The sequence below is a fragment of the Poecilia reticulata genome, chromosome 7 (assembly GCF_904066995.2).
Source record: "Poecilia reticulata chromosome 7, P_reticulata-male-v2, whole genome shotgun sequence".
Taxonomy (NCBI): Eukaryota; Metazoa; Chordata; class Actinopteri; order Cyprinodontiformes; family Poeciliidae; genus Poecilia; species Poecilia reticulata.
Window position 1 is genome coordinate 32,689,606 of NC_088836.1, and position 12,997 is coordinate 32,702,602.

General features: G+C 42.6%; 2 protein-coding genes across 5 annotated transcripts; both read right to left on the bottom strand.

Annotated features, from left to right (window-relative positions):
- Nucleotides 1-589: 589 nt before the first annotated feature.
- Nucleotides 590-6,157, bottom strand: LOC103460642 (C-type mannose receptor 2-like). Of its 2 annotated transcripts, XM_081609529.1 has the most exons (5): nt 4,084-6,155; nt 3,112-3,331; nt 1,867-2,205; nt 1,703-1,797; nt 590-903 (listed from the first exon to the last, which is right to left on the bottom strand). In XM_081609529.1, the coding sequence occupies exons 1-5, from the start codon at nt 4,216-4,218 to the stop codon at nt 787-789; spliced, it is 906 nt and encodes a 301-aa protein (XP_081465655.1). In that variant the 5' UTR covers nt 4,219-6,155; the 3' UTR covers nt 590-786. The 2 variants fall into 2 exon arrangements, with proteins under 2 accessions (XP_081465655.1, XP_081465654.1); XM_081609528.1 differs by having other exon boundaries at nt 1,703-2,205; nt 4,084-6,157.
- Nucleotides 6,158-7,301: 1,144 nt separating this feature from the next.
- Nucleotides 7,302-10,976, bottom strand: LOC103460634 (scavenger receptor cysteine-rich domain-containing group B protein-like). 3 transcript variants are annotated; one of them, XR_532960.3, is made up of 3 exons: nt 8,710-9,566; nt 8,547-8,638; nt 7,302-8,309 (listed from the first exon to the last, which is right to left on the bottom strand). XR_532960.3 is itself a non-coding variant. In XM_008402897.3 (3 exons), the coding sequence occupies exons 1-3, from the start codon at nt 10,639-10,641 to the stop codon at nt 8,208-8,210; spliced, it is 630 nt and encodes a 209-aa protein (XP_008401119.3). In that variant the 5' UTR covers nt 10,642-10,976; the 3' UTR covers nt 7,302-8,207. The 3 variants fall into 3 exon arrangements, 1 of the variants encoding a protein (XP_008401119.3); XR_532961.3 differs by having other exon boundaries at nt 8,779-9,556; XM_008402897.3 differs by lacking the exon at nt 8,710-9,566 and adding an exon at nt 10,206-10,976.
- Between the last annotated feature and the right edge of the window lie 2,021 nt (nt 10,977-12,997).

The following is a 12,997-nucleotide window of genomic DNA, read 5'->3' on the forward strand; positions in this document are numbered from 1 at the left end:
CTGGTTGGCAAGTTTTCCTCTGAAGAAATTCAGCATCTTTGTCGTCCTGATCGTGGCTTTTGTCTACAATGTTCTGTTTGAGGGGGACGTGCCGTGCACCTGTACAGATGATGGTCTTAACTGCGCTTTGTATATTGTTTTACCATGTTTAATTATTTTGTTCTTGATGATATGGACCAACGACACTTGTTTTAAAACCTTTAGATTAAAATGTACCTGTAGACGTCCATGTGGAACAGTTTTCCTGCACTGCACTCTTTACTTTCACATCATTTGTAGCATGAATGAATCCTGGTCTTATAGCCGTGTATTACGGCCGTTGTAGATAGAAAAAAATTATAAATTCAATCAAAAACTCAGATCCACTTCTCTGGCCCTGATGCACTGTTTTCATTTGAGCATATTGATTTTGCATTTAAAAAAAAACAAAGATCAGAAATGAGATGAATGACATCAGACTGAGGCTGGCCAATCAGAGCCTTTTAAAATTCAGCTTCATTGTTTTTTTCATTTTTTTATTTGAAAAATTTTACATTTTCATGATTTTAGGATTTTTTCTGAATCAGAGGCACATGTTTATTGTCTTTATTGTCTTTATTGCTTTTCACACATTAGGAGTAAAATTAATCATAAATGCAACAAACCAACATCTAGGAGCTAAAACTGTTTGTTTTAATGCCTGAATGAACGTTTTATTAATTCTACAGGAACATAATAAATATAAATGAATGAACATTATATAATCAGATTATTAACTTCATAAAGAAAGCAGCAGATCTGCTTCCCTCAGACTGACGTCAGATTTTTCTCCTTCAGTTTGTGGAAAACGTTTCCGTCCGTCTGTTTCCTCCAGCTCAGCTGCACGTCTGCATTCAGTCCGTCCTGTTTCAGCTTCAGCAGCAGCTGGAAGAGGAAGAATGATCACATTAATGCCGATTCATGTTCAGGAAAACCTGGAAAACTCATCTGGACCCATCAGCTGTGAAAACAAACACTTAAAGCTGCAGAATAACTGAATGTTTGTTATGAGACATAATCTGGAAAAAAAATCAATCTCCTGTTTTCTCCCATTATTAACTACAAACAACCAATCAGAGCCAGGAGGCGGGGCTTACCGCTGTCAATCACCTTCCATGTGGCGCTGCTTTCCCTTCCTTGCTCTCTGCAGCTAGCATAGCTTGTCATGAATGCTAAAGCTAGTTAGCAAAGCCAATGACAGCAGATAAATGGCTTTCCTGTAACAGTGAGTTGTTTCTCCACCTTTAGCACATTTAGTACATGTGGATGATTAACAGCACTAAGCCCCTCCTGGCTCTGATTGGTTGGTTTTGGTGCATTTCTTCAGACAGTAGCAGCTCAGAGGAGGTTGATCTGTTCACAGAACAAACAGTTAAACATGCTGACAGACTGGACAAATAAACATTTATAAAAGTTACTGCAGCTTTAATGGGAAAATGGAAATTTAATAACGTTTTTGTTGTCATTTTACAGCCATATTGAAATTATTGTATTTCAATAGAAATACTTGTTTAGCATTTCTATTGAAATGCTAAACAAGTAGCATGTTACTGCTTCCACCAGCAGTAACATCCGATCAGCAACCGGAAGTTACTGCTGGTGGAAGTGAAGAAGAAAACAACATTTTGAACCGTTTTGTTGGCGCCGCAGCTCCACCTGCTGGTAGGAAGTGAGATCCACGTACCTGCCGCAGCAGCTCCTCCATGGCTGCTGCAGAGTTCAGATCCAGGCCGGAGGGTTTCTCCAGCTTCACAGACACCACCTTCTGGAAAACAACAGCTTGGACAGCAACATGGTTGATGAGCGGCAGGCAGAGACACCAGGAGGAAGAGGCTGAGGAAGACTCACTGCTGGAGCAGATGAAGGCTCTCTTCACGTCACACGGCCAGTCCTCCCATTTCCCCAGAGCGTCAAACGTCGCGGACACACACTTCTCATCCCCGTTGTTGTTGTTGGGCTCGGCGCTCCTCCAGTAGCTGAAGGAGAAGCGGCTCCCAGCCGACCACTTCCAGCCGTCTCGGTACAGTCCGGTCCAGACTTTGGTTCCCGCCGGCACCAGCTGCCGGACCTGCTGGTTCTCGGACTCGTTCCTGATGCTGGCCAAGTCCGAGTGCTGCTTCCTGCAGAAGCTCTGGGCCTCCGTCCAGTTCATCCCGGACTGGACCAGAACGAAGCTCACACCGGACCCTGAGGGCGCAGAGAGAACACGTGACTCACAAAACCTCCAGGCTGGAAACACGCGTGGACATTTCTCTACTTTTTTTTTTCTACATTAATTTCACATGTTTTCTAGCAAAACTATGAAAATTTTCTGAGCTCAAAAAGTTTAAAACTTAGCAAAAAAACTCAGAAATTTTGATATTAATCTCAAAATTCTATTAAAAATGTGGAAAATTTTGATCTCGAAAAGTAGTCAATTTATTTTTACTTTAGAAACTCTAAAAGTCAAATATTTTCAACATTATGAGATCAGAAAAAATCCAAGTTTTGTCTAGAAAAATGTTGGAAATTTATCTAAAAATGTCTTAGTTTGTGGTTGCAGTTTTTTTTACTTTTCCAGTTCATAAAATGTCCATATATGTTTTAATAAAACATGTAAATGTTGCTGAGGGTTAACGCCCTGCCCACATGGAGGCCCCAGGCCTCGATGGACGTCACAGGTTCGAGTCCCGGCCTGGTGACGTTCGCCTCTTTACTTTTGATTCACTATCAGATAAAAGCCGCTAAAGTCAAGAAATCACTGAAAAAAATGTTAATCTCAGCATTTTGTTTTTGCAAATTTTCAACTTATTTGAAAATTTTATTCAGAAAAATCAGAAAAATGTATTCTGAAAAAATCAGAATAAATTTATTCAGAATAAACGCAGAATAAATTTCTGCGTTTATTCTAGAAAATTTCTGAAATTAATCTCGAATTTTTTTTAGATTAATTTCAACCTATCGAGTTTGGACATTTATAAGTTTTTTCAAGGAATTTTTTAAAAATTATCCTCAAAGTTAGTTTTTTTTCCAAGAGAAATTTTGACCTCTGTAGCTCAGAAATGTCCATATTTTGGTGTGACGCGTGTCGTGGGTCTCCAGCGCGGATCGTACCGGTGATGTCGGCGCAGACCGGCCGCAGGGCGGAGGCGCACGGCCCGTCCTGCCACAGCCCGTCCCCGGTCATCATGCCGCAGCGCTCGGTGCTCATCCAGTTGTTCGGCTCTCCGCTCTGCCACTTCCTGAACGAATCCTCCCCGGTTCTGTAGAACCCAGAGTCCGACAGGGACCAGCGCCAGCTGTCCACGTCGTCATACAGTCCGATCCAGGCTCTCTGAAACAACAGGAACGTTCTGATTCACGCAGAGAGAACCGGTTCTTTGACTTCTTTGTCATTCTATGAATAAAAATCAAAACTGAGAATCGCCTCATAGTTTCACCTTTCTTTCTTTCTTTCTTTCTTTCTTTCTTTCTTTCTTTCTTTCTTTCTTTCTTTCTTTCTTTCTTTCTTTCTTTCTTTCTTTCTTTCTTTCTTTCTTTCTTCTTTTGCAACTTTTCCAATAAATGAAAGGTGATCATGTTGTAATGTTTCTGGTGTTTTGATCGTTTCATTTTTCTGAGCTCTTTAATTTTTCTTTGATTAGATCAGTTTTACTTTAGTTCAGTTCTTTATTCTTGTTTGTTATGTTTATTTCTTATTCCTTCTTATTCTAGTTTAATTAACTCTAGTTATTCTTTAATAGATTATTTCCTGTCCCCCTGTCCCCTCTCTCTCTCTCTCTCTCTCTCTCTCTCTCTCTCTCTCTCTCTCTCTCTCTCTCTCTCTCTCTCTCTCTGTCCTCTCTCAGTTCATCATTTCAGGTTTTTTGTTCAGTATTTAAACTTTTCTCCGGCTCAGTGTTCCTTCTGTTTCTTGTCTGTTGGATTTTTCTGGGTTTGGTGGTTTTGGTTCTGCCCTGGCTCCCTGTGGTTTGTAGCTCCTGTCTGTGTTTCTCTGCAGTAACATTAAAGGTGTTTTTGGATATTTTCTCCATGATCTGCTTCCTGTTTCTGCTGTGACTCCAGAGGAAGTGAAAGCCGTCGTACGTAGCTGTAAGAAGCGTAGACCATGTTCTTCATGACCGCCATCTTGTTCAGCGTGTCCACGTCCTCCATGGTTGCTATGGTAGCCAGGTCTGAGTTCATCCTCCTGCAGTAACGCTGAGCGTCGGCCCAGGTCATCGGCTCATAGACGAAACGATATTCATGAGACGGAGGAGAAGAAACGACGCCTGAGAGACGCAGCAGAGATTAATCTGCTTCACCGAAACAAAAACTTTTCAAACGTTTTCAAACCAAAACAACAGAAAAACCAGGGGTGAAAGTAGTTTTAAATTCTTGGGGGTACTATGACAAAAAGTTTCTGTGCTGATGAAATTTTTGCGAAGCGATAAAAGCTGGTAGCTCTTGAACTGCTACAAAATAAAGCTGTATTTCCTCCCTCAGCCCACTGGCTGCCATGTTGACACCTTGAGATGCCATGAGACCTAAACTCTGAACATCATGGCATGGAGAGCATCCCAGTTTTCCATGCCTGGCATATAACCATTCATTTTATCTTTTAAACTGGTTCTATTGGTCCTGTGTCCAGACAGAGGGATAATCAGTAGCCCAGCATCATGACCTGTTGGTTCTGAAGATCCTGCAGCTTCTCTTCCTAACATGGCGCCTCCTCACCCTGACTCTCACACTGACAGGAGGAACCACAGAGCTCTGTTAGGTTAAAGCTCATCTTCTGAAGTTGGGATGTTTTTCCTCCAACAGGTTCCAGAGGAATCACCTCAAACCAGATGCTGGATTTTATTTCACTGTCATTTGTTAGAGCCTCATTTTCAACAGTGGAGCTATACAGGTTGAACAAGGTTATTATTTTGGAGAAAATCTCATCAACATCAATATTTCCACTAAATAAGAGGCAAAAAACTAAATAGTTTGATAAAGTAAAAGCCTCAGACTCTGAGCTCAAAGCACCAAACTATTTTTTTATATTACAATTAATTTAATTTCACATAATTATTGCGGTAGAAGCCATTTGTTTGTTAAATACTTAATGAAACATATTTACCGTGTTTGATGTTTGTTGTGAATGACGTAGAGTCACAAAGATAATTAGTCCAAGTTTGTCGTTTATTGAACGTTCAGAAACTACAGCGGCTGTAAAGGTCAAAGGTAAAACAACCTGAACAGCTGATCAGCTCTAAACCAGTCGCACATTTTTACTCTTCGTCTCTCTTTGTCATTTAACCGCTCGCTCCTAGAGCCGACCAGAGATTACGTTAACATTCAGTCGTTACGACATCAGGTTTTCAGGCTTGATATTTATGTTGCATCATTAATAACCTCATGAACTCAGAGATGGTTGATTGGTTCATTTTAATCTCCTGATCTGTTATTTTGATAATGGAACCGAAACGCACAGAATTGCGCAACACCTTGTTGAAATTATAATGATTATTATTGTTGTTGGGTCATTAATTTGAACTCGTTTTGTTGATTTTTTTTTGTTGTTCTTTAATAAATTTCTGAACGTTTTGATAAGGAGCCAGAGGACCTGCTGCTCTCAGCGCGGCGTTAAGTTATTTATTAACTGATTAAGTCTGTTTTAAATTGTTCTTGAAACCTAATCAGTCACGGCTGATCAGCGAACCCACTGATTCTTTACAGCTGACAGCCGCTTCCCCCCTGCAGGTACTGCGTACCCCCCTAAATCCTTTAGGGGTAGCGGTGCCCTGCCGTACCCCATCGCTTTCACCCCTGAGAAAAACTCATTAAAATACAAATCAAATGAATATTTCTGAGTGAAACTTGCCTGCTGCAGCGGTGAGGAAGAGGAGCGCCTCCATCCTTCCTCATCTGGTCTCAGAAACTCTGCCTCTCGGCTCAAACATCCTGAATTATTGGCAAGTCAAAACCATTCAAATCAGCTGCATTTCCATGGAGAAGGTCAGACAAGGTCACAGCGAAGGTTTCTCCTCTTCCTCCGGGTCTCTGTTAAAGTCCTGCTGTTGCTTTAAGTGAAAATAAACGGATATAAAACTCCACAGACAGAACTTTGTTTGTTCAGTGTCTGAGAAACAGTCTGAACTTTGACCTCTCATTATCTTATTAACCAGATTTTATTCAGCTGCAAAATTTATATTAAATCCAGTTAAAATAAAAATCCCCAAAATGATCTTTTAGAGAAACAAACTGCTTGAGAATGAATTGATTTAACTTCATGTTTATTTCATGTTATTTGTGGCTGAACTGATGATGAAAATCTAACATGTTTATGTCTCAGTTGTGTCTTCAGAAGGTTCTGGTTCTGATTTCTGCTCAGAAACAAAACGGTCAGAGAGTCAAAGCGGCGCTGAGGGAGAATCGATGTGAAAACAGAGACGCTTCAGAAACATCAGATTCTGTTATTCAGCTTTAATCCTGGTTTTAATCAGATGTTTGTCTGAAGCTGATTTTCTCAGGATGATGAGTTTTAAAGCTGAACTTCCTGAATCTGAATAATCAAACATGAATCTGCATTTATGATCTTCTGCTCTGTTTTCAGCTCAAATCATCCTGGAGATGCACAACAGGCGGAGGATAAACGTTGTAACTTTATGGTTATAAATACACAAAGTTCAGTCACATGATCATAATAAGTCACATAAAAGCCTTTTGGTGATTCCTGGGAGTTAAAACCCTTTTTGGGTTTCATAGGAAACCAAAGCCTCACAAAAAGTGTTTTTCCTGTTGGAGATTAAAAATCCTCTTTACTCAGCAAGTTAAACAAATGATATTCAAACCTGAGCAGGAAACTGAGTCGCCGCCGAGTCACTGATATTAAAATGAGATCCGGTGTTTGCCGAGGACAGGATGGAGGATCTGGAGGAGACGTGGTCACATGATCACATTTTACAGCTTAACTCAGCAACTATGTTTCCTTCAGTTGTTATAAAAATGATTTAAATATTAAAACTGACTTGAAGAGAAACTTCCTGAATTAACGCCTCGAAATCTGGCCTCTGTCTCTTTAAGAAGCTCCTGCTGTTTCTGAAGCTCCGCCTCCAGGAAGTCACCCCAACATGGCTCCTCCATTAACCCTTTAATGTTTTTACCAGTGTTGCTCCTGTCATGAGCTCAGCTGATGCTAATTGCTGCTGGCTAGTCTGAAGGAGCTGAGTGGGGGAGGAGCTGCGGCTGGAAGGCGGGGCTAGGTCCACCCAGGCGTTTACACCTGGTTGCCATGGAGATTAAATTATTTCTGAAACACGAAAGGATCAAAGCAACACTGCAGGTTTGATTTTTATTAAATATCGTTAAAATATGATGTAAAGACCAAAACAGCTGATTTTACATGAAACTGTCCCTTTAAATAATGAACCAACTTTCATTTAAACACATTAAATTAATCCCAATAAAACGTTTTGAAACATTGCTTTTATTTAATAAAGATTAATTTTTCAATGGAAAAATATTTCAGTGAATCTAAAATCATTTTCCAGGTGAAAACGTCAAACTGGAGTGATGAAGATCAACTCGTTTCCATGGAAACATGCAAATGTTCATGGAAACTGTTTACGTGTCATTAACAACCTTCATGATAAAAATGACTGCTTATGAATCTGAACCAGCTTCCTCAGGTCGGCATCATGTAACAGGACATAACTGAACTTAAAGGTCCGTTATGTTTATGATTCCATAATGGTCAGAATATTAAGAGCCTGCTTGGTGTTCGGATGGATCAGAACCGGGTTTTCATGGAAACAGAACCAGGAGAAAGAAACCAAGAAGATGTCATCAGCAGTGTAATCAAACCCAAACGGATGATCTCCTCCTCGCCTGTTCTTTGTGGCATTCTCAGTATTGAATAAATGGTAAATAGTTACTTTGTATTGTAATATAAATCCCAGTTTGATGTTTGTGTTGCAGTTTGACCAGGAAGAGGAGTGAGAGGAAGAAGTCAACCTGCTGTTCCTGCTCACAGCCACCGGGGGGCGACGTCAGAGCGCCATGTTGTGTGGGACTCATTCATTGGTTTACAGCCTTCAGTTGGATCTTAATCATTACATTTCAGAGCTTAAAACATTCAATATGTGATCATTTCATGTCTTAATAATTGACTGTTTTCATGTGAAGTTCAGGTTGGAGGAACTTTATTCCTCTACAGGAAACGAACTGATACGTCATTCAGCTCTTCAGTTTCGATCTTCGTCCTTTTTGAAGATGTTTCCGTCTGACGTCATCCAGCTCAGTTTGACGTATCCGTCCAGCTCCGGATCCTGCAGGTTCTGCTTCAGCTGAAACAATAAAATCAACTAAAGTTTAGTTTGTTCATCAACGGACCCATCAGTGTTCAGGAAACATGAAACAGAACCGAGACAAAAAGAACCGGAAGACGGAACATGAAGAGTTAAAGCTGGAAGATCTGAGACGTTATTTTCGTCATTTCTCATAAAATCTGCATCAGTTCTGGAGGAAACATGAAATAAACTCTGACATGATGTTCTGGAGCCGAGATCCGTTAATAAGTTTACCTGGTTCAGAAACCCGTCCAGCACCGTGGGGTCGCTCAGGTCCAGAGAGGAATCCTGCAGAACCTTCAGTCTCACCACCTTCCGAAAGATTCCTAAAGATTTGAACAAACCAATAATGACCTCAGAGCCTCATGATGCCTCGACCCTGATAACTTGGACCTACAAGCCGGGCTGGTTCTGATAAGTTCGGTTCATGTGAGCCAGAGGTTGACCCGCTTCAGGCGGCCGGTACCTTCAGCGCTCGGCGTCATCCTGGACGCGGTTCTGCAGCCCAAACCCCGGGGAGCCGCACCCGGCCCGGTCTGGTTAGCTAACAGGAGCTGCTCCGGAACCGAAGCGGACCGGACTGAGTGCGGCCACAGCGGGTTTGGGGCGAACCGCTGCGGTGGTCTGCGGTAAGCCGGTCTCCACCAGGCGGGTCAGTCCCGGTGTGGAAACGGCTGTTTGGTTCCGGACTCAGAGAAACGTTTCATCCAACAGGCGTCCCGGTCAGACTGGCGGGTCCGAGCCGGTGTTCTGGACGGGTGGCGGTCTGCCACAGCCACAGCAGGCCTGGGGACGGTGTGTGACGTCGGTTTGGACCTGAGCGACGCCGCGGTTTTCTGGAGGGAGCTGGACCGAGACCGGGCCTATAGCTTCAGGTGGGGTCCAGTCCGGACCCGGTGCTGGAAGCTGCGCTCACACCGGCCCCACGTGCCGTTGAACAGAACCTCGACCCGCCCGGAGCGCCGGGTTGGACCGGTCAACCGGATCTGGGCTCCAGCTGAACGACACACCAAACATTCACTTCTTTACGGCTGAACTGAGATCAAGAAACAGAAGTGAGTCTAAATCTGTTTGGCTGTAATGTGGCGTTTCTGCCACAGGTGGCGCCAGTCCAGGGTTGGAGCATTCAGAGAGGCTGACTCCTCTTCCTGATCAGCCCAGCCGAACCAGAGCTCCCCGGTTCCCTGGTCAAAGTGGGCCGAGGCTGCAGCCCAGCGCGGCGTCGCTCAGGTCCCAGCCGTCATCACACCGTCCGTCCCCCAGATTCATCATGGTAGACCTCCACCCTCCCAGAACACCGGGTTGGACCAGCCAGTCTGAACTGGGCTTCTGCTGGTCCAGACCAATAAAACTGGTTTTATTATCTGTCAGCATTCCAGCCTGAAGAGCAGCGAAGCAGATCTTCACCACACTCTGAAATGTTGCATCTAAAATGTTATTAGTAACATTTTAGAAGAAAAACATGGCGGACAAGCAAGAGCTCCTCCTGGTGGCGGTTTGAAAAGACAAACATCTCAAAGATTCGGTCCATAAAGACAGTGGTAACAACCCCACTGTCAGCTGCCGCCATGTTGAAACTGTGTTTTACTCGCTCTCTGCTGCCCCCTAGTGTGTCAGAATATGAGCTGCAGTTGAAACGAGCGCACAGAAAATAAATGCAGGTAAAGTTTCTGTCAGATTCAGAGCGTCAGACATAAAACAAACTAAAGTCATTTTAGTCTTTTTTTCAGACTGAATTCACTGCAGGAAAAAAACAAATAATGTTTGAAAAATGCTGAGTGGACTGCGCAGCTTTGATAATCTCTCCTGATCTCATGAATCAAACTGAGTTTGATGCCGACATGAATCCAGTTTTCACAGAAGTTTTATCTGCAGTCATTCATGTCGTCTTACCTCCACAGGTGGCGCCGGCGTCTTCCGCATGTCCACAGTTATGGATTCCAAATCCTCCGTGGAGACAATCAGCCAAGCTGTTCTCGGTTCCTGCACAGACCACGTCGTCCAGCCAGATCGGGTCGACTCCTTGACCAAAGTAGGCCATCGCGGGGGCGCTCTTTGGGGGGCCGCAGCCCAGCTGTCTGCAGACCACCTCGGCGTCGCTGAGGTCCCAGCCGTCATCACACACCGTCCCCCAGACTCTGTCATGGTAGACCTCCACCCTCCCAGAACACCGAGACGGTCCGACTAACCTGACCTGGCCGTCAACGACTGAGAGACACAGAGGAGAAACTGGAGACATGAAGACTGGAGACATAAAGACTGAAGACATAAAGACTGGAGACATAAAGACTGGAGACATAAAGACTGAAGACATAAAGACTGGAGACATAAAGACTGCTGGTTGGAGGAAAACATTAATCTAAATAAACTCATTTTAATGAAGTCAGAATCATCAACAATGCAAATTTCACGCAACTGATTCTGAGACTCAGAATATCGTACCTGCCGTCGCCATGACGACCAGCCCCCATCGCAGCTAAGATATGAACTCATCTCCTACCTGCTGCAGCCACCAGGACCACCAGGACCAGCAGGATCGCCTCCATCGCTCGTCTCCAGTCTGACTGCAGGATTTCAGCTTCTTCACTTTTACCAACAACATGCAAAACTTTATACAAACTTATTTGCATTTCAGGAGAAAGTTTATTTTGACACTTGGCTTTAAAGGTAAAAACATGCTGAATCTTATTTAAATCCCAAATTTCTCATTTGACTTCAGCAGCAGAACAACAAACTGCAGAATCCACTTTTTAACATTTTCTTCTGAAAAACAAGCAGCTGCATCCCATAATAATCAACATCAGATAAAATGTGTCATTCATCTGGTTTTCTGATTTATTCTGCTTCATCAACATCAAACTGATGAAAACTAGTTTGTGTTTGATTTTCTGTTTGACATGAAGAAACCTGAAAAAGAACCAAACAGAAACGGCCCAGAAGCTACGGAAGGAGTTTGGTGCCAGAATTAAAATGACACCAGATTAAAACCTCTGTTTGAACGTCCCAGTTACCTTTAAGCTGTTTTGTTTTAAAACATTTCAAAATGAGAATCTGTCGGGTTTAAAGGGACAGTTCGTGTTTGCGTGTTTCCTTCAGGCTGTCACGGTTCTGTTTGCATTTCTGTCTTCAGGCTGTTTTCTTTTGGTTTCCATCAACTGTTGCATTAGTTGCCACCTGCTCGTCTTTTTGCATGTGCTGCCTGCATTTGCATCACAACTGATGCTGAAAACATGAAGACATTTTCTTAATTGTCCTTTTCTGGACATGTTTCCATAACTATAACAACAATCATGTAGTTTGTGTATGAAACAAACATATTAACATTTAACAGTCTGCATCACCCATCAAAGCACAATTGCCTCCCAGAAAGGTCAAAGGGCAGACGCTCATGTTTGCTCTAACTGAAGATAATCATAGAAATGTATAAATAAAATTCCAAAGAAGGAAATAATTTCATGAACAAACAACGTTTTGTTTTCTTCTGTCTATCTGACTCTGCAGCTCACATTGTTTCCATTCTTTCTGTTCCTTCAGTTTCTCTCTCAGGTCAAATGTTCAGCAGACAAATTACAGAAAATATTCAGATTCTGTAGGTTTTGTAATATTTTAAATTATAAATCAAATAGGTCCTTGGACGTTTCTTTAATATTCTACTTCAAGATACGCTAAAGTAAAGTTAGGATAAATACAAAGCACATTATAAAATTGTAATAAATCGGAAGTATAACTATTATCTCAATGGAGGTTGTTAGGTTTGACTGGGCGAAGCGCCCTCTAGTGGCTACATGCAGTAAAGACGTCTTGTAACGTCATAAAGTCTCTTAAAATGAGACGTTCTAATTTTAAATGTCATGTTTTCATTACGGGCTGCACAGTGGTGCAGTTGGTAGAGCTGTTGCCTTGCAGCAAGAAGGTTCTGGGTTCGATTCCCGGTCTTTCTGCATGGAGTCTCCATGTTCTCCCTGTGCATGGTGGGTTTTCTCCAGGTACTCCGGTTTCCTCCCACAGTCCAGAAACATGACTGTCAGGTTAATTGGCCTCTCCAGATTGCCCCTAGGTGTGAGTGTGTGTGTGCATGGTTGTGTGTCTCTGTGTTGCCCTGCGACAGACTGGCGACCTGTCCAGGTGACCCATCCAGGTGACCTGTCCAGGTGACCCCACCTCTCGCCCAGAACGTTAGCTGGAGAGGCAGCAGCACCTCCTGACCCCACTGAGGGACAAGGGTGTTAGAAAATGGATGGATGGATATTTTCATTACCTGTTAGTGAAAAATCATCATAATCCAAATAAATAAAGTCTTTCAAACATCCATCTGTGTGTAATTAATCTAAATAATGTGCTTCTGAATGGGTCTGTATGATGCGTCATGAAATGGGAAAAAAAAGTTCTGATTTCGAAATTGGTACAAGTACACTTTTAGTATACTTCAAATTTACTTACTGTATAGGTAGCACACTTAATACTTAGTATACTTAAAATGTACTTTTACTTAAAAAGTACTTTCACAAATGCAGTGGTGGAGAAAGTACTCAAAAATTTACTTAAGTAAAAGTACAAATACACAGTCAAAAATGTACTTAAGTAAAAGTCAAAGTCAGTGGCGCAACTACACATTATTCAGGTGGATGCAAAAACATAGATCGGCGCCCCCCCCCGACCGAGGGACGGAACGTCAGGGTGAAGGA